Raw genomic sequence first — 20,492 nt, 5'->3', positions numbered from 1 at the left:
TCTTTACTGAGCAGTTGTGAAGATGTGAAGAAATGATTTTTTTAACTGAATAGTGCACAAGAAATACTTAATTGTTCTATTATTTTTGTAATCTTTAAACTAGAATTCAGTCATTAAAAGAAATTTAAGAAAATGCTTAAGATGCATGAGACTTTTATGCAAAATATGATTATTTTTTCTATTTGATATTTTATACTTTGCTTAAACATTCTAGGATATTTATTAGTATTTTTCAGATTGTTTTAGTTAACTCAGGGAATAATAAACTTATGTTTATACTTATTTTCTAATCATAAAATAACACTGATTATTAAAAAGTGAGAGAATGCCGAACTGTATAGGAAACAAAAATCAGTGACAATTCTGTCAATCATGGATAATTAGTGTTAATATTTTGGTGATTTTTCTTGCATTTTCTATATGCCATTTCACATGATTGTGAACAAATTGAATATTACCCGTGAATTTTGGCATTTTAAAAAGCAGTGTTATAAAAACTCCACCTTATATCACTGCCTCACGTAGTATCCCAACCTATGGCTATGGCTTAATATTTTACATATTCCCATATTTTTTTGATATTTATCACTCTCAACTTTTCTCTTACTTATGCTTCTATAAAGAACATCTTTTGGGGGATCCCTGGGTGGCTCAGCGGTTTAGCGCCTGCCTTTGGCCCAGGGCGCGATCCTGGAGTCCAGGGATAGAGTCCCACATCAGGCTCCCGGGCGTGGAGCCTGCTTCTCCCTCCTCCTGTGTCTCTGCCTCTCTCTCTCTCTCTCTATGTCTATCATAAATAAATAAATAAATCTTAAAAAAAAAAAAAAAGAACACCTTTTGGTATAAATCTTTGCAAGCCAGGTTATTTGCTAAGAACTCAGAAATAGAATTATTGGTTCAATGTGGTGAATGCTGCTAAAGATCTTAATAAATGCTATAAAATTATTTTCCAGAACAATTCTCCTGCAGCCAACAATGATAAAGTCTAAATCAAAACCAAAAACATCTCCCCAAGTGCTGGAAAGTGACACTGCTACAAGCAGATGGACACTGGAGGGATGTTGAAACCTGCAGTAAGGAATGGCACTGGACTGGCATTCTAAGGGGGTATTAACTAAATAAAGTTCTTCCAGTGGAAGGGAAATTACACAAAGAGAAACACAGATCTTCAGGAAAGAACCAAAAGCACCAGAAATGGCAACTATATGGATAAATATAAAAGACTATGTGTTTGTCTTCTAATTTCTCTAAAATGCATATAATTATTTAAAGTAAAAACTATAATTTTGTAATAATATGGCAATGATGGCATAATGAATGGGGTGGCTAATAAATGAAAGTAAAGGGTGGCAAGGTTATTACAGATCACATGAAGTAGCATGACCTTACCTGATATTAACTATAAAAGAATGTGTATTTTAATTCCTAGAGGAACTACTTAAAAAAAACTTATAGCTGTAAAAATAATAAAGAAACTAAAAGGAAATTCTAAAAGAATTCAATTAATCCAAAAAGAGGAACAAAGGGGCTAAACAGAAAACTAACAGCAAATTGGTGGACCTAAATCCACTCAGTAATTTCATTAACAATAAGTTGGCTAAATGTTCTATTACAAGACAGAGCTAAAAAAGCAAGACTAACTATTTGCTGTTTACCAAGAATGTACTTTAAGCATAAAGTTATATATAGATTGAAAGTAAAGGGGCAGCCCTGGTGGCGCTAAACCGCTGTGCCTGCAGCCCAGGGCGTGATCCTGGAGACCCTGGATGGAGTCCCGAGTTGGGCTCCTGCATGGTGCCTGCTTCTCCCTCTGCCTGTGTCTCTGCCTCTCTCTCTGTCTCTGTGTCTCTATGAATAAATACATGAAATAATAAAAAAAAAGATTGAAAATAAAGATGGAAAACAACATGCCATATAAGCATGAAAAAGCTAATATTAGTGTTAAAATAAACTTCAAGACAAAGTGTCACCAGACATAGAAATGGACATCTCCAACTCTAAGAGTCAATTTGTGTTAAGAGTCAATTTGTGGTAAGCGTCAATTTGTAAGAAAATATAGCATTATAAATTGTGTATTGTACCTACATGTGCATGTATGTATATGTGGGGAAAAATTGACAGAATTAAAGGGATAAACACAGAAATCCACAATAATAATTAGAAACTTAAAAACTTATATCAGTGGTTGCAGCAGGAACTAGATTAAAAAATAAGTAATGACCTATAAATATGAACATTATCATAGTAATCACAATACATTATCGGTATTTTTTAACTGCTGCACCTCCACATTTAAATTTTAAGTGATTTATGATAGAGTAATAATCTGTGCCAAAATTTTTTTTAGTAAAAATAAACAGGAAAACCTGATTCAAGATGGAGGACAAAGGACATATTATAGTTTCAATTTCTCACCAGAAACTCTAATGAAAGATATGGAAAAAATTAAAAATTTCTAAGTATTCTGGGAAATAGGAGAAGATACCTTAATAAGATCAGAATTTATAAGAAATCTGAAAAATAGGAGTGTGTTGCTGTCTCAGTTGGTAGAACATGAGACTCTTGATCTCAGGGTCATGAGTTTGAGCCCCACATTGGATGGAGAGATGAGAGAGAGAGAGAGAGAGAGAGAGAGATCAATCTGAAAAACAAAAGGCAGATGAGATTAGATCAAGTAACAAAACCATGGCTCCAAATGCATGTCAATGAGAAGTCTGTAGAAGATGGAAGCTACTCCAAGGATTCTACAACTTGGAGGAAGTTGGTAATTAGAATAAGAGAGGATAAAGGAGTAGCCCACAGGAAGATGTATGGGAATGGTTAACACTTCCCTAGATTTTTGCCTGTGTCTGGCCAGGCAGCTAGAAATAGGGACTTCTGTACTTTACTGTGAGTAAAAACCATAGATATTTAAGTTGGAGGATATAGGATAGGACCCTGTGTGCCTGGCAATACCCTAGACAGATGGGGAACATTCATTGCCTTGAGTACTTTTTGCAGCTCTGCTACAAATATGACGGACAAAACAGGTAACAGGACCCAGACTGGCCACCACAGAACCTTAAGTGTAAGAATATACACACAACCAAGAATTGGTAAAAATTTTATGAAAGCCAACTCAAAAAAGAAAGGTATCAAGTTCAATAAAGAAAAAACTAAGGAACAGAAATAGAAAATGCAAAACAAAACTTTAGAGCAAGTGTATTTCAGTCCTCAAGGAGATGCTAGGTGATATTTGCATACATCAGCTAATGAATCTGAGACCTTGGAAAGCAAAGTCCACTGCATTCCTCCATACCAGCAAGAAGGAATTAGAAAATGTATTTTAGGGATCCCTGGGCTCAGCGGTTTAGCACCTGCCTTCTGCCCAGGGTGTGATCTTGGGGACCCGGGATTGAGTCCCACATTGGGCTCCCTGCATGGAGCCTGCTTTTCCCTCTGCCTATGTCTCTGCCTCTCTCTCTCTCTCTCTCTCTCTCTCTGTGTCTCTCATGAATAAATAAATAAAATCTTAAAAAAAAGAAAATGTATTTTAAAAACACCATTACAATAGCTACAAAAACCATAAAGTACCTAGTTATAAATCTAAAAGATGTAGAAGACATGTATGCTAAAATTTTTTAATTTACTAAAAATTCTTGAAGAAGACCTAAATAAATGTACAGAGATTACATGTTGCTAAAAAGCAAAAATAAAAATGTCACTTTCTCCAATTTGATCTGCATGGTTAATGTAGTACACACAAAATTTAAGTAAGATTTTTCCATCAAATCTGACAGACTGATTTAAAACATATAATAAAAGAGTAAAGGGCCGAGCCTGGCCAGGAACCTTGTGAAGTTGATTAAGCAGTGGTAACTTGACCTACAAGCTTTCAAGACTAAATATAAAACTAATTATTATTATCATTAAATTAATTATATCAATGTGGTATTGATACAGGGAAGAAAAATAGGTCAATGAACTAGAACAAAGAGACCAGAAAGGGACGTGTACTTATCAGAAATGTTGCTATATGACAAAAATGAGATGGCAAATCAGCATAGAAACAACTACAGAGTAAGAAGAGCTGAAAGCGTGATTATCCATATGGATATAAAAATCAGGAAAGAATAAAATTCAGATCTGGTGCAGGCTTAAATGTCTAAAGCAACCTGTAAAAGTTTAAGAAGAATATTTAGATAAAAAATCTGACACTGAAGCAGGGAAAGGTTTCTTAATACTCAAAAAGAATCAACTGTTTAAAAAGGCAGATAAATTTTACTATATAAACATGAAAATGTGTTGTTCAGAAATTCCTTGAAGAAACTAAGCTAAACATTGGGAGAAAATCCTTGCAGGGGCATATATGTAAGTGACAAAGGAAGAGAGCGTGCATGCCACCAGACACATACCTGCATACAATATCATCATCTCCCATGCTAAATAATAGTTATCATATATGTTTGTTTGTTTATTTATCTATCTCCACACCCAGCATGGAGCCCAACATGGGGTCTCAACTCACCACCCTGAGATCAAGACCTGAGCCAAGATCAATGGTTGGAGGTCCAACCAATGGAATCCCTTGGGCACCCCCAAATATGTCAGTTCTTCAAGGTCGTGTAAGCTGTTGAGACTTCCCTACTATAATCTATGAGTCTGGTTGTTTGGACTTTGCTAGAACAGGTGAAATAGGAAGTAAAAATATACTTCTGTAAGACACAGAAAGAAAGAGTTCTTACCTTTGTAGAGTTTTTAAAAACTGTAAAAGTGATCCAGGAGGCCAACAGAAACAACAATACCAACAGTGACTTATGATTTGCCATATTTCTAATGATTAGGATCCTACAAGAGATAACACGGAACAAGCACACTCACAATAGAAAAGAAATGCGGAAATACATGAGAAGTTTACATTTCTTGATTCTTTTGTCCTCAGTAAGTTTCTCCCAGAACAGAACCTTGCCCCACTCTCCCCCACACAGCTGCTCTTACCGTCTTTCCAGCTACTGTCTCTGGTGATCAGTTTGTACCTTCACCAGAAGCACAATTCTGAGACAGATAGCCCACCATGGATTTTATGAAACTGAGCCATTAATGGCCTGGAGGATGCAAGGCTGCTCATGTTTAGGTGAAGCCTCCAGGCTATTTTGTCCCCTCACAGAGTTCCTGTTCTCTTCCCTTAAACACAAACTGCAGACACAACACATATGAGCAAATATTGGCACTGACCATTATCCCAGGGTCCTTTTAATATAACTTGATATTTCCAGCTTCCTTATTAAAATTCTATTATTATGTTCCTTTTTCTTGTTTTAACCACCCTTTGTGGTACCACTGAACCTTAAGATTTTAAACCTTAGATTTTTTTAAAAAAGAATTTAGACTTTTTTTTTCAATGTTTTCCTATTCTAACATCTTCATTTCTGTCACTGTGCAAAAATTTCAAGTTGTCCCTTAAAAGCAGATTGCTTAGGGACATCTGGGTGTCTCAGTGGTTGAGCATCTGCCTTTGGCTCAGGGCGTGATCTTGGGGTCCTGGGATCGAGTTCCGCATTGGGCTCCCTGCAAGGAGCCTGCTTCTCTCTCTGCCTCTCTCTCTCTCTCTCTCTCTCTCTGTCTGTCTCTCATGAGTAAAAAAAATCTTTTTTTTAAAAAAAGCAGATTGCTTAAATGCTGCCTTTCTAAAATTTTCTGTCTTTCAAATTTATTCCCCCCTAGAAGCATCTCATACCCTGGATCCCCAGTTAATATATAGACATTAGAAGTTTGTGCACCCAAGAGTAAACACTACCTCTTCCCCCACCTGCACAATTTTGAAAATGTTTTCATACCTTTAATTTAAAGATTATGTTTAATCCTATACATAGGAACTACTATAATCTGTGTGTAGAGGCTCTGTTTTGAAGACAGTAGTGTACCAGTGGGGTGTGTCTCCTCTGTGCCAAAAGAAAACACAGGTAAAAGTTGCAGCTTGCATGCTTCCACAACCTTGTGCATATTTCAATGAAGGTTACTATCAGGCATACCAGTTCCCCCTCAAGGAGAGGCCTGGATCACAAAGTAACAGTCATCAGTACATGCATAATGGAGGAGGGAAAATGAAATCCTGAGTATAGATTAGATAATTTTAATGTTTTTAGACTTTGTTAGCCTGGTTATAGTACATACATGAGAGATACCTGATGAGAAAAAGAGTGAATGAAGCCAAATGTTTGAGTGATTGAGAATAGTCGGTCATTCCTGAAAAGCTGAAACTGCCTAGTTTCCATCTGAGCCTTGTCATCAAGACCCACTTGCCAAGATTCAAGTGTCTATTACCTTGTTCATAGTAGGTACTCAATAAAAAATTTGCTTAATTTAACTAATAGAATCTCAAATACAATGTAGGCAACACAATGATATTTACTCTCAAGAAAACAGAGTGATTGATTATACTTCTGAGTTTGAATCTATCTGGGATTTGCATTTTTTAAAAGATTTTATTTATTTATTCATGAGAGACACAGAGAGGAAGACATAGGCAGAGGGAGAAGCAGGATCCCCTTGGGGAGCCTGATATGGGACTTGATCCCAGAACCCTGGAATTATGCCCTAAGCCAAAGGCAGATGCTCAACCACTGAGCCACCCAGGTGTCCCTGGGATTTGCATTCTTGAACTGGCAGAAATGCTGCCAGAAAGAGCAGGTACCCAGGACAATTGCAATTGCACCAGTGCCCACAGAGAGCACTAGCTGATTACACTGTGGATCCCTCCAGTCTCGTTTGTGCTGTTCCACACAGGAATTTAAACATGTCCATCTGTCTACGAAAGACTCGAGATCTGTTTCATAAGGACAGAATAATCTTTCCAGCATCCTTGATCATGCTCTACTGAACTAACCTTAACAATACTTCTCTATGTCATTACATATGACAGTTGGAGAAGCTGTTATAACCTTATATGTATGACTGGGTCCAGGATTGTTCATTTCTGTCCTAGGGAGCCTCCAATGAGAGATAAATATTTGTAGTTCTGGTTTGGTTGCTCCTTAGGAGACTAATATGTTAGCAACCACTCAAGTTCACCACCTACTCTGACATGCAGATTTATGGATTTTAATTTGCTCTAGTTATGCAGATGCTGATATTTTATGTCAACCTGACATCTCTTCATGAGGCAGGAATAACAGATATGCTTGACTTAACTGAGAGCATAGAAGAGATTTTAAACGGTTTGTCCAGATCATCTAGTATGCTTTGAAGCAGAGCTGAGATCAGGATTCCTGTCACTTTGACCTCTGATTTAGAGCACTTTCCACCACTCAGCATGACTCCAACACAAATGGGTATAACCAAGTTCCGGTAAATCCTGTGGTTCATATATTTATTGTCCATTATGCCTAAAAGACCCTCATCCCCCTTTAACCACTCAAAACCTGATGTGAGCAAGATAAATGGTCCTCCTTAGCGTATTCTCTTTGTAGTTAGTGTGTGGCTTTGATTGAATAACTTCCTTTCTTTAGGTCTAACGAGAGATAGAAACATGAAAGCTCAATCAGGGGATCATGGGACTATGTGTTTACAGTATAAACCTATGTTTACAATTCAGGAGGTCACCAGTTCTTTGGGGTATGAGTAGGGTAAGAGTAGTGCTAACCAGGACCTAAAGAAGCCCACGCAAAATGGGCAGACTGCCAGCATTGGCAAAGCAAAGAGTTGATGTCCAGGGAACTGTCATTAGAGACTGAGCCACAAATTAGGGAAATGGCTGCTGGGGCCCCAGGAATCACACAAGATATGCCCGTTGCCAAAGAGGCTGTACTGAATGGTAGAGCTCATGTCTGTGGTATCTGAACATCCCTGGAGAGATGAGAGAGGATAGGATACCAAAAATGATTCAGAATTCAGGCAGTGAGAACTTGGCACACAGGACTCTTGAGGCGATTAAATAATGATGGACACAGGCTGTTGCAACTCAATCATGTTAATGGAGGGAAAAGGGCCAGCAATGTGGCAGGAATATGGACAGATAGCTGACTATGGCTCCAGATTTACTAGGAACAGTATCACAAACTTTGCATCATTTTCAAGTATACTATGGGAAAAAGCCTATGAAGTTCAGAGTGACTGCCATTTTCATAGCACTTTTGGAAAAAGTAGTGAAAAAGTGGTGTAAAGCTGCTTGGTTATGCTTAAGTTATTGTTACCCTGCCACCCTGTAACAGAGATGGGCATCTATTTAACAGACAAGTTGTATAGTGGGGGCAACTGGGAATGAAAACATTGCCATACCACCAGAACTCCCTTTTGTGGGCGACTGCCTACCACTCAGAGCTCCAGCTGCTGAAGTTTGAAAGAGACACATATATGTGAGACAGGAAGCAGTTGGTGGGAGTAGGTGTGGAGAGAGCCACAGATTGAACAACAGCCAATATTTATCGAGGACTTCTTGCATGCCAGGAGCTATCCTAGTGCTTCTTAAGCAAACCTACTTAACTCTCAGAACTACACTATGATGTTGTTACCATTTTCAGCTGAGGAAACAAGTCAGAGTACAGTTAAATGTTAGCTGAGCTCACACAGTTAGTACACGGAAGAGACAGGCCTGGGAGCCAGATCTTCAGAGCTGCATTTTTAACCACTCTACAGTAGTGCCATGAAGCAGAGACAAAGAGTAGAGACCAGTTAAATGTTAATAGCAGAAGCAGGAGAAATGGACACAAAAGTGCTTGAATCACTGAAATGGTGGAGCACAATAAAAATGGGGCCTGCTCTGGAGATGGTTTTAAACCCATCATTAGGACCATGTCAAGTCCTAAAGGCTCTTCCCTTTCAGCTAGTTCCTCAGCAATATTTTAGGATGTCTGTGAGGCGCTGCAATATGTTGGGGGCCTGGGAGGAAGGGTTTTATCTTACCCCTAAAATTCTCAGACAGGATTCTCAAATGTGAGAAAGTCTCAAAATTACATGAAACTAGCTACATATCTTACAAACACAAGTCACTATATTTTTATTTACCAGCAGCCTGAAACATGTTTTCTATGAAGGTAAAAAATTAAACGTAGGCAAGCTATGAGGATTTCATTCAAACATAGCTGGCCTTCACACCTTAGTGATACCAGCAGCACATGTCTAGGAATTTCCCTGGTTAGGTCAATGGACATGTTTGCTTGGATAGTGCTTTGGTTGGCTTCCTTAAAAATCTTCATGGATTTGAACAACCTGAACGAGAGAATAGAGGCATCAGGCCATCTAGTCATTTTATGGCCAAAACTTGATCAACAGGTGTGCCTGGTTGAGACTTCCATTTCATAATATACATACATTGTTAGGGTACATCTTTTCTCTGCATTAGAACACTGCAGTAACTATTATAGTCAAGAGCTGCTGCAGAAGCCTAAAATTAGTGGGAGTTTGATGAGAAATAAGAATATCTTCCCACTAATATATTTATTAATTTCAAACTGAAAAAGAGTAACTTTACAGTGAGTAAAATCAACACTGGCTTACTCCAGTGATCAGGTTAGAATTTGTAGTTATAAGGTTTATATTTTTTCATGATTGTTGTACCAAGGGCACATCACTTCTGTGTTATTCTTGACAAAGAATAACAAAAAAAATTCATTAGGTAAAAAAAAAATTCATAGGTAGAAGTAAACATGTAATAAAAATAGTAGATTAATCACTAATAAAAGTAGTATAAAGGCTAAAAGAAAAAAAGTAGCAAAATCAATTATATCAATAAAAACTAATCAAGGGATACACAAAACAAAAGATATAAAATATGACATACATAAAACATACAGAGGGGAGTAAAAATGTAGTGATTTCATAAGGTATTTGAACTTAAATGGCTGTCAATCTAACATAGATTGCTAGACACATAGAATGTAAATATGAGTCCCGTGGTAGACACAAAACAAAAACCAATAATAGATATACAAAAAAATTTTAAAAAAGGAATTCAAGTGCTAACATTAAAGAAAACCACCAAACCACAGTGGAAGATGGCTAGAGAGGAAGAATGACAGAAGAGAACAACAAAAATAACCAAAAAACAATTAACAAAATAGCAACAAGTATATACCTAAAAATACTTTAAATGTAAATAAACTAAATGGTCCAATCAAAAGATAGAAGATGACCAAATAGATTAAAAAAAAACAAAAAAACAAAACAAAACAAAAAACATGACCCATCCACATGTTGCTATAAGAGAGACTCACCTGAGATTTAAAGATATATACAAACTGAAAGTGAAGGGATGGAAAAAGTCAGTTCATATAAATCAAAAAAAAAAAAAAAAAAAGGCCAGGGTAACAATATTTATACAATACAAACTTTAAAACAAAGACTGTAATAAGAGATAAAGAAGGCCCTTACATAATGATATAATAAAGGGATCACTCCAACAAGAGGATTTATTTGTTAATATCAATGGATCCAAAACTGGAGCACCTATATACATAAAGCAAATATTAACAGACATAAAGGAAGACATTGTCAGTAAAACAATAATAGTAGGAAACTTTAACACCCTACTTACATCAATGGATAGATAATCCAGACAATCAAGAAAACAATGGCTTTGAATGGCATACTAGACCAGATGGACGTAACAGATCTATATAGAATGTTTCCATCCCCAAATAGCAGAATATGCATTATTTGTAAGAGCACATAGAACATTCTCCAGGAGAGAGAACTTAAGTAAAAAAATCAGTTTCAATAATTTTAGGAAGATTAAAATTATATCAAGCATTTTTTTTCTGTCCACAATATAAAACTAGAAATCAGTTATAAGAAAAGTTGGAAACAAGCAAACAAACATGCTCCTAAACAACCAAGGGGTCAAAAAAATATCAAAGAGTAAATTTTTTTTTTTTTTTTTCAAAGAGTAAATTAAAAAAATGAAGACAAGTGGAAATGAAAATAGTTCAAAATCTTTGAAATGCAACAGTGGCAGTTCTAAAAGGAAAGTTGATAGCAATACAGGCCAACATCCAGAAAAATCTTAACAAACAAACCTTACATCTTCAGGAATTAGAAAAAGCAGAGCAAACAAAACCTGAAGTTACCAGAATGAAGAAAATAAATAAAGATTAAGGCAGAAATAAATGAAATAGAGAAAAAAATAGAGCACACCACTGAAATCAAGAGCCGGTTCTTGGAAAAGACAAGCAAAATTGATAAATATCTAGCCAGACTCACTAAGGAGGAAAAAAATACATGACACATATAAAATAAAAAAATGAAAGAAAAGAAGTAACAACTAACACTTCATAAATACAAAGGATTATAAGAATACTATGAAAATTATATACCAAAAATGGACACCTAGGGACATGGATAAATTCCGAGAAACCCAGTCTTCCAAGACTGATTCAAGTAGTAGAAAATCTAAACTGATAGATTTCTAATAACAAAGTTGAATCAGTAATCAAAAAATTCCCAAGAAACCAGAGTTCAGGATCAGATATCTTCACAGATGAATTCTACCAAACATTTCAAGAATTATTCTGTCAAATTAATTCCAAAAAATAGGAGGAAGGAAAACTTCCAAATTCATTCTATAAGACCAGTATTACCCTGATACCACAACCAAAGACCTGATCAAAAAATAAAAAAAATAAAAAAATAAACTACAGGCCAGTATCCCTCATGAACATAGATGCAAAAATCTTCAAAAAAAATTAGCAAATTGAATTAAATAATACATTAAAAATATTATTTACCACGATATGGTAGGATTTACTCAGAGTTACAAAGATGGCTCAATGTTTGCAAATCAATCAATGCAATACACCATATTAACAATAGAAAGGATAAACCATGTGATCAACTCAATATGCAGAAAAGCACTTGACAAAATTTAACACCCATTCATGATACAAGCTTTCAACAGAGTGGGTTTGGAGGGAACATACCTCAACATAATAAAAGCCAAATATGAAAAATCCACAAGTTACATCATATTCAATGGTGAAAACTGAAAGAATTTCTCCTAAGATGAGGACCAAGATAAGGATTTCCACTCTTGTCACTTTCATTCAACATAGTCCTGGAAGTGCTAGCTTCAGCAATCAAGAGGACAAGAAAAAAGAAATAAAGTCATCTAAATTGGTAAAAACCCTAAGGATTTCAATAAAAATGATTAAAATTAATGAACGAATTCAGTAGAGTTACAGGATACAAAATTAACGTACAGAAATCACTTGCATTTCTATACACTAGTAACAAAGTAGGAAAAAGAGAAATTAAGAATAAAATCCCATTAATAATTGCACCAAAAAGGATAAAATACTTAGGAATAAATTTAACCAAGGTAGTGAAAGATCCTTACTCTGAAAATTAGAAAACATTGATAAAGAAATGAAAGATGAAACAAATGGAAAAATATTCCATGTTCACAGACTGGAAGAAGTAATATTATCAAAATGTCCGTACTACTCAAAGCAATCTACTGATTCAATGCAATCCTTATCCATATACCAGTAGTATCTTTCTCAACATTAAAGCAAATAATCCTAATATTTATATGGAACCAAGAGATGCTTAATAGCCAAGGCAATCTAGAGAAAGAGAAATAAAGCTGAAAATATCACAATTCCGGATTTTCAAGATATACCACAAAACTATAGCAATTGAAACACTATGGTACTGGTATGATAGACACAACTTACATAGCTCAACACCAAAATAAATAAATAAAATAAAATAATGGGCGTAAGATCTGAATAGACATTTTTTTTCCAAAGAAGGCATACAGATGGCGAATAGGAACATGAAAAGATGCTCAGTATTACTAATCATCAGGGAAACACAAACAAAAATGCAAAAAAATATCACCTCACACTGGTTAGAGTGGTTGTATCAAAAAGACAAGGAATAGCAAATATTGGAAAGGATGTGGAGAAAAGGGAGCACTTGTGCACTGTTAATGGGAATATAAATTGGTATAATCTTTGTAGAAAAGAGTATTGAGTTTCCTCAGAAAATGAACAATAGAAATATCATTTGATCCAATAATTCCACTGTTGGGTATTTACCCAAAGAAAATGAAAACACGAATTCAAAAAGACATAGGCACCTATGTTTATTATAGCATTATTTATAATAACCAAGATACGGAAGCAACCAAAGTGTCCATCAATAGATGAATGAATAAAGAACATGTGATATGTACACACACACATGCCTCCTCCCCCCCCCACTGGAATATTAGCCATTAAAAGGAATGTGTTTTTGCTATTTGCATTAATATGGATGAACACAGAGTATACTACACTAACCAAAATAAGTCCAAAAGACAAGTATGATTTCACTTATATATGGAATCTAAAAACCAAACCAAACCAACCAAACAACAAATCCTCGAAGAGAGACAGACTCATAAATACTGGAAACAAGCTGGTGGTTGCCAGAGGGAAAGGGGGTGGGGAGATAGGTAAAATAGTTAAAGGAGATTAAAAAGTACACACTTGTAGATATGAAGTATAAAAGTCAGATGAAAAGTACAGCATAAGGAATAGTCAATAATATTGCAATGAGTAAAGTGACTACATCCATTGTAGTGAGTATTGAGTAGCTACAGAGTTATCGAATCACTATATTGTACACCCAAAACTAATATAACCGTGTATATGAACCACAATTTTAAAAAAGATTTATGATTGTGAAAAACAATAAGACTTTCAGAGTTTGGAAGAGATTAAGAAGACTATGACAAAATTCAATGTGGGATCATGGCGTGGGTTCTGGAACAGAAAAAGGACATTAGTGGAAAAAATGTTAAAATTCAAATAAAGTCTATAGTTTAGGTAATAGTCACTAATGTATCAATTTCTAGATTTTGTACACTGCATAATAATTATACAAGATGTTATGTGAAGCTGGCTGAAGCATATATTAGAATGCTCTATACTATTTTTGAAAGCTTTCTATACTTATAAAATTATTTTATTTTAAAAAATTTAGGGGTGACTGGGTGGCTCAGTCAATTGAACATCTGCCTTCAGCTGAGGTCATGATCTTGGGGTCCTGGGATTGAACCCGGGTTGGACTCCCTGCTCAGTGGGGAGTCTGCTTCTTCCTTTCCCTCTGCCCCTCTGCTCTCACTTGTACTCTCTCTCTCTCAAGTAAATAAAATCTTTATAAGAATTTTTAAAGCTTTCTCAAATAGTAGAAATAATATATTTTCCTATGAAATGTTACATTTTCCCTAAATCATCTACCAAATAAATTTAGCAAGTAATTTATCATGTCCACACAGATTGGTGCTACTACTTCTATCATTTCATGTTGCCATCTATACATGGTATAGTCCTGGGCTCTTCATCTTGCTTGGTAGGTTTTTCATTGGTAAACGTTATACTATTTTTTTTTTTAAAGATTTATTTATTTATTTTAGAGAGAGAGAGTGCATGGAGAGGTGGGGAGAAGTTAGAGGGAAAGACAGACTCTGAAGCACACTCCATGCTGAGCATGGAACCCGATGTAGGGCTTGATCCCAAGACCCTGAGATCATGACTTGGGATCATCAAGAATCAGATGCTTAACCGACTGAGCCACCCAGGCACCCCATTGTTGTTGTTGTTGTTGTTGTTTTACAAATCTTTGTATATCTTTTTTTTTCTGGGGTAAATCTACTTCTGATGCTCCAAATTTTCAAAATTAGCTATCCAATATACATTTTTCCTCACGTGTTATTAAGAATCAGTGTTCCTAGAGTAAGGTAGCAAGATGGAACGCTAACGGGATGCCGGTTCCTTTATTTGATTGAAAAATGCATATGCCACAGAAGTGAGAAGATGGTATATTCAGATATTAGTAAAAACTATAAAATATCCCTAGAAGTCCAAGATAATTAGATTCTGATGTACCTGATGGGGGTTAGGGTTTAGGAAGAGGAAGCCAAACCAGGGCAGGAGAAAGCTGATAGCCATAAACAGGGAAAAGATTGAGGCAAGCCTTCTGGGTCCTTTTAATTTCTTTGCAATGTCCTGGTTAGAACATTGAGTGTTACCTTGTAACTGTAGGGAGAGAAGCAGCAGCACTGTATTTCAGTACCTACCTGGAGGCAGTGTAGTAGCCTCCGCATCACTATAGAAACCTGAATGCAGGGAGGGGAAACCTGCATGTGCAAATGAAGACTTAGTTGAGGATTAAGTCCTAACTCCTCCTAACTTCTCCCCTATTGCTACCCATGGGGAGGCCATTATCATTTTATTTGGGATGGTGCTTTATTGTGTGGGATTTCACCATATGTTTAGTATTCCCAACCCCTTGCCCTAAATGACACGGTAGCAACAGTGTCATTACAACGGCCCCCAAATTCCCTTCACACATTTCCAAATACCATTTGTGGTTGAGAAGCTGTGGTTTAGGGGATTAGATCCCAAGAGGATGACAGCTCTTGGGAAAAGCTGTGCTTCGGTGGAGGTATAGAAAAGTCACTTGAGATCAGTGTCACATTACATGTGCGTGACAAACTGGAAATTGTTGAGAAAAAAATCAAAATAGGCTCTTAGCCCTAAAGAACCCTTCTAAGAATCTCTGTAAACTCACTACACCAAGGGCACAAGCTAGGGCTTGGAATTTGGCCTTTTATCCCAGGGAAACATTACTGTTGACAGTATAGATAATCCCAAGGAAATGTGGCATCACAAGAAAAATAATGAGACATCTGAAGGTACAAAAACTATGTAAGAAAGAGAAAAAGTAATGGACCACACAGCAAGAATTAGAGTTATCATATCATTAGAGGGAGAGCAAGTGGATATACTGATTGGTTAGAAAGCAGAAACAAGCAGTCATAAAAAAAGAACCAGTTGAAGATTCTCTATCAAAAACAAACAATACCCAAAATAAATGACAGTCTGATGCAAGAGTAGAATGCATACAAAAGCCCAATTAGGAAACTGAGAGATCAGGTTGAGGAACTCTCCCAGAAATCAAGGAGGAAAGAGTTGAAAGAATATGAAGGATAAATTAAAAGATATGGAGCAAAGAAATAAATAGGTCAATATCCATAAGAATCTCAGGCTGGGTAAAATCCAAGTAAATAAGAAGAGATACTACATTACTTTCAAGTATCTGTGAAAATAAAAAAATAGACCACATCCTAGGTCACAAGGAAAACTTCAACAACTATTAAATTATTTAAATGTAAACAATGAAATCACATCAAAATTTTGACAGTGAATAACCATGAAATTACCTTATACCAAATGTTGTAGAATGCCACCAAGTTACACTAAGAAGGAAATATATAACTGTAAATATAACTACTAAATAGCAGTAAGAATTAAGACCAGATGAGCTACATGTCAATATCAGTAATAGAAAAGGAATAGCAAAGTAAACTTGATGAAATAAGGATATCATAAGTAAAAGAGCACATGTTAATAGGATATAAAACAAAAAAGCAATAATTAACAGAATAAAAGCCTTAATTCTTATAATAAAACTGAAAAGTGAGTAACTTGCCAGTAAAAGTGATCGATAGAAAGGGAAAATGTACAAATAATTAATTTGGGGAATAAAAAAGTGTTTACTACAGCTGCCACAAAGACTTTTGAAATCATGAGAGAAAACTAAAATAACTATATCAATACATTTGCAAAGCTTGACACAGGAATTATTTTCAAAATATATGACAATAAAATTGATGGGAGAAGAAATAAACTAAAAAACAGTAATTATTCCATGTGCAGAATAATTCTTCTAAAGACTACAGCATAGGGGTGGGAGGGAGGATAACTGTAGAGAAGCCTGCCAGAGAACCTCAGCCAGGTGACCAACATCAATCGTGACAAATCATATCAATAAGATGTACCCTTGATATACAGTGATAAAAATAACACTTCACCTCTGTAGTCTTCTCCAAACCCACAACTTTAACTTAACCCGGAGAAAAACACCAGATAAATCTCAACTGATGAACATTTTATGTAAAATACCTAATCAGTACTCCTCAAAAATCAAGTAATCAACAAACAAGTCTGAAAAACTATTACAGCCAAAAGGAATTTAAAAAGACATGTTAGCTAAATGTAACATGGGATCTTGGGACAGAAAAAGGATATTGGATAAAAACTAAAGAAATCTGAATAAAGTAGTTTTTAGTTAATGACAATGTATCAATATTGGTCCATTAATTATAACAACATACAATAGAATATGTATTATAGTAATATATACTACATATATATGTTTATATCATAATATAAATGTCTGATGATAATATGTTAATAATACAAGAGTGCAAAAGTATTTGGGAACTCTACTATCTTCCCCATTTTTCTGTAAATCTAAACCTCTTAAAAATTAAAGATTTTTAAAGTATAATTATTAAAGAATATAAATTCATAATAAAGAAAAATTTCTCCACCATGTACCACAAAGCACAAGTTTTACCTGATTTTCTACCCCTTTTACCTATGTTATATAAACTATTTAGAAGTAGAAAAAAAGGCTGAAAATTCCTCACAGTATTTTGTGAGAAAAGTAAAGAAAGGGAAAATTAATCCTAAATAGATTATCCAATTGAATTCTGTAACATATGAGGGAAGAAAACCATCATGGCTTAGTATTATCCCAGGAATACAATGTTAGACATCTACTGTATTTTGCCATGAGGGACTGACTCAGAACCCCTGGGTTCATATCAAAAGTATATTAAGCTAAAGACATTTGAGATTCAATAGATGCGAATAGTAGCCTTCTTGGAGCATCCCTTATCTGATTAAAAATAGCAACTTCTGGGCAAGGAGACTACCATAAATGTCCCTCTGGGGAGTTTCATGGCCATGAAAAAGACAAGTGGCACCTGCATAAACCAACATTATCACAAACTTTCTTATATCCTATTTATTCTTCTAAAAAGCAGGTTGTCTTTCCTAAAGCAACTATTTGTTCTTCCCAAAGAGCCTTTTCTCCTCCCTTTCTTTTCCCTAATAAATTAAAGATTTTGTTTATTTATTCATGAGATAGAGAGAGAAAGGCATAGACATAGACAGAGGAAGAAGCAGGATCATGCCCTGAGCTGAAGATAGATTCTCAACCTCTGAGCCACCCAGGTGTCCCCCTTTTCCCTAACAAATTAGATGGGAAAGCCTCCAACCTCAAACATTAAAAAGACAGCTACCATTTTGTTGGCTTCCATATGTACATATATAAACCTTTTCTTCTTGTTACTCTGTCTTTTGTCAGTGTAATTCACAGGACTCCAGTCACTAAACAGGAGGGAAGAGAGGAACAGTTTTTCTTCCCTGACAACCACATTAACATTTAGATGAAGGAAATGCGATCATTTCATTTGATGCTAGAAAAACATCAATAAAATGCAGCAGTCATTTATAATTAAAAAATAAAACAATGTAAAAACAACTTCTCAGCAAACTAGAAATAGAAACTTGATTAGTACAATAAAGGACATTTATTAAAACCCTACATCCAATACATTATGCTTACCTGTAAAATTTTAGAAGAATTTATACCAGTTAGGAAGAAATTAAAATTGTTTGTTGCCACAACTTCTACTCAACATTTTCCTGGAGTTGTAGCAAAAGTAGGAAGGAAGATCTAAAAAGGAAAAAAAAGTGACAGAAGAGGCAAAATGACAAAATTGTCTGTTTCACAAAAACATAAATGTCCACATAGATAACCCACAAATTATTAGAATTAATAAAGTTCGGTCAAATTATTTGATACGAGATTGGAAGTTGAATATTGACTCCCAAAAATTCATATCCACCTGGAATATCAGATGGTGAACTTATTTGGAAGGAGAAGCAGGCTCCCTGTGGAGAGCCTGATGTGGGACTCAATCTGATCCCGGTGCCCGGATCACGACCTGGGCCGAAGGCAGATGCTCAACCACTGATCCACCCAACTGCTCCAAGGCCCCAAATTCAATGATTGATATCTTCAAAAAAGACAAAAGGACACAGAAAAGAGGAGATCCTGTGAAGATAAAGGTAGAGGTTGGAATTATGTTGCCACCAGCCAAGGAATGCCTGGGGTCACTAGAAGCTGGGAGTGGCAAGCTTGAGCCTTCTTCTCTCAAGTCTTCTGAGGGAACAAGGCCTTTCTGACACATTGATTTCAGACTCCTGGCTTCCAAAACTATGAAAGAATAAATTTAAGTTGTTTCAGCCATGCAGTTTGTGGTACTTTGTTATGGCAGCCCTAGGAAATTAATCCACGTTAAAAAAAAAATCAATTGTGTATCAAAGCAGTAATAATGACTAACAGAAAACATTATTAGTAAATACCATATTTGCAGTCACATATAAAATTAACCAAGATATAGAAGATTCTTATGGACATTATAAAATGTTAAAGGACATTAAAAAAAGGTATGAATAAATAGAATGGTACATCATGTTTATCTATAGGAAAGCTTATCTTCTCTCATTAAGGAATCTTCTTTTAAACTATTGTACATCATACCCTTAGGAATATGCTCACAAAGAGGTTATACATGATTTTCAACATTTGTGCAATTCAGACTTTAAGGGGAAAAAAAGAAAATCCAAGAAGAAAAACTAGAGCAAAAGAACTTGGTGGACCAATGTTCTTAGCAGCAATGTCACAATAGCCAAACTGTGGAAGAAGCCAAGATGTCCAATGACAGATGAATGGATAAAGAAGATGTGATCTATATATACAATGGAATATTACTCAGCCATCAGAAAGGATGAATACCTACCATTTACATAGATGTGTTTGGAACTGGAGGGTATTATGCAATGCATCACTTGGAGAGGGACGCCTGGGTGGCTCAGTTGTTGAGTGTCTGCCTTAGGCTCAAGGCATGATCCCAGGTCTGGGGATTGAGTCCCACATTGGGCTCCCTATAGGGAGCCTGCTTCTTCCTCTGTCTATGTCTCTGCCTCTCTGTCTCTCATGAAAAAATAAATAACATATTTTAAAAATTAAAATAATAAATCAGACAAAAACAATTATCATATGGTTTCATATGTGGAATATAAGAAATAGTGAAAGGGACCATAAGGAAGAGGAGAAGCTGAGTGAGGAAAAATTAGAGAGGAAGGCAAACCATTGAGAGACTCCTAACTCTGGGAAACAAACAAAGGGCTACAGAAGGGGAGGTGGGTAGGGGGATGGGGTAACTGGGTAATGAGCACTGGGGAGGGCACAAGATGAAATGAGCACTAGGTGTTATATGTTGGCAAATTGAATTTAAATAAAAGGAAAAAATGAAAGAAAGAACTTGGTGGAAACATGGCAAATTATACTACATTTGCTGCAAATGTTGACAAATAAAGGACATTGGGTATGAGATTACAAGTTCTGTAAACCAGCACATGTGTCCTGGGAGGGAAAGTCACCAACATGCTGGAAAGAGACTGCACAGAGGGCCTCATCTTATAGAGCCCACCTTCTAGGAAGATGTCTTAAATTGAAAATAACCCTTGTAAAACCAATATGAGGCCACATACAGGGTTTTATTTAATATCCCTAATCAAGTTAGATTCTGATAACCTGAAAGGTTACTTATC

The 20,492-nt window shown here is 35.7% G+C and overlaps 1 protein-coding gene across 4 annotated transcripts in view; it reads right to left on the bottom strand.

The window, feature by feature from the left end:
• The window catches only part of NXPE4 (neurexophilin and PC-esterase domain family member 4), a 91,211-nt gene that overhangs the window by 16,465 nt on the left and 54,254 nt on the right, over window positions 1-20,492 (bottom strand). For 3 of the 4 annotated variants that reach the window (XM_041771636.1, XM_041771635.1, XM_041771638.1), the window contains 2 exons: window positions 18,439-18,549; window positions 4,725-4,827 (listed from right to left, as the gene is read on the bottom strand). In XM_041771636.1, the coding sequence (XP_041627570.1) occupies window positions 4,725-4,808 (84 nt within the window). In that variant the 5' untranslated portion in view covers window positions 4,809-4,827; window positions 18,439-18,549. The remainder of the gene's footprint in view (window positions 1-4,724; window positions 4,828-18,438; window positions 18,550-20,492) is intronic. The other variant, XM_041771637.1, reaches the window with a different exon arrangement.

The sequence above is a fragment of the Vulpes lagopus genome, chromosome 10 (assembly GCF_018345385.1).
Source record: "Vulpes lagopus strain Blue_001 chromosome 10, ASM1834538v1, whole genome shotgun sequence".
NCBI lineage: Eukaryota > Metazoa > Chordata > Mammalia > Carnivora > Canidae > Vulpes > Vulpes lagopus.
This window is presented reverse-complemented; position numbering and strand designations above follow the sequence as displayed.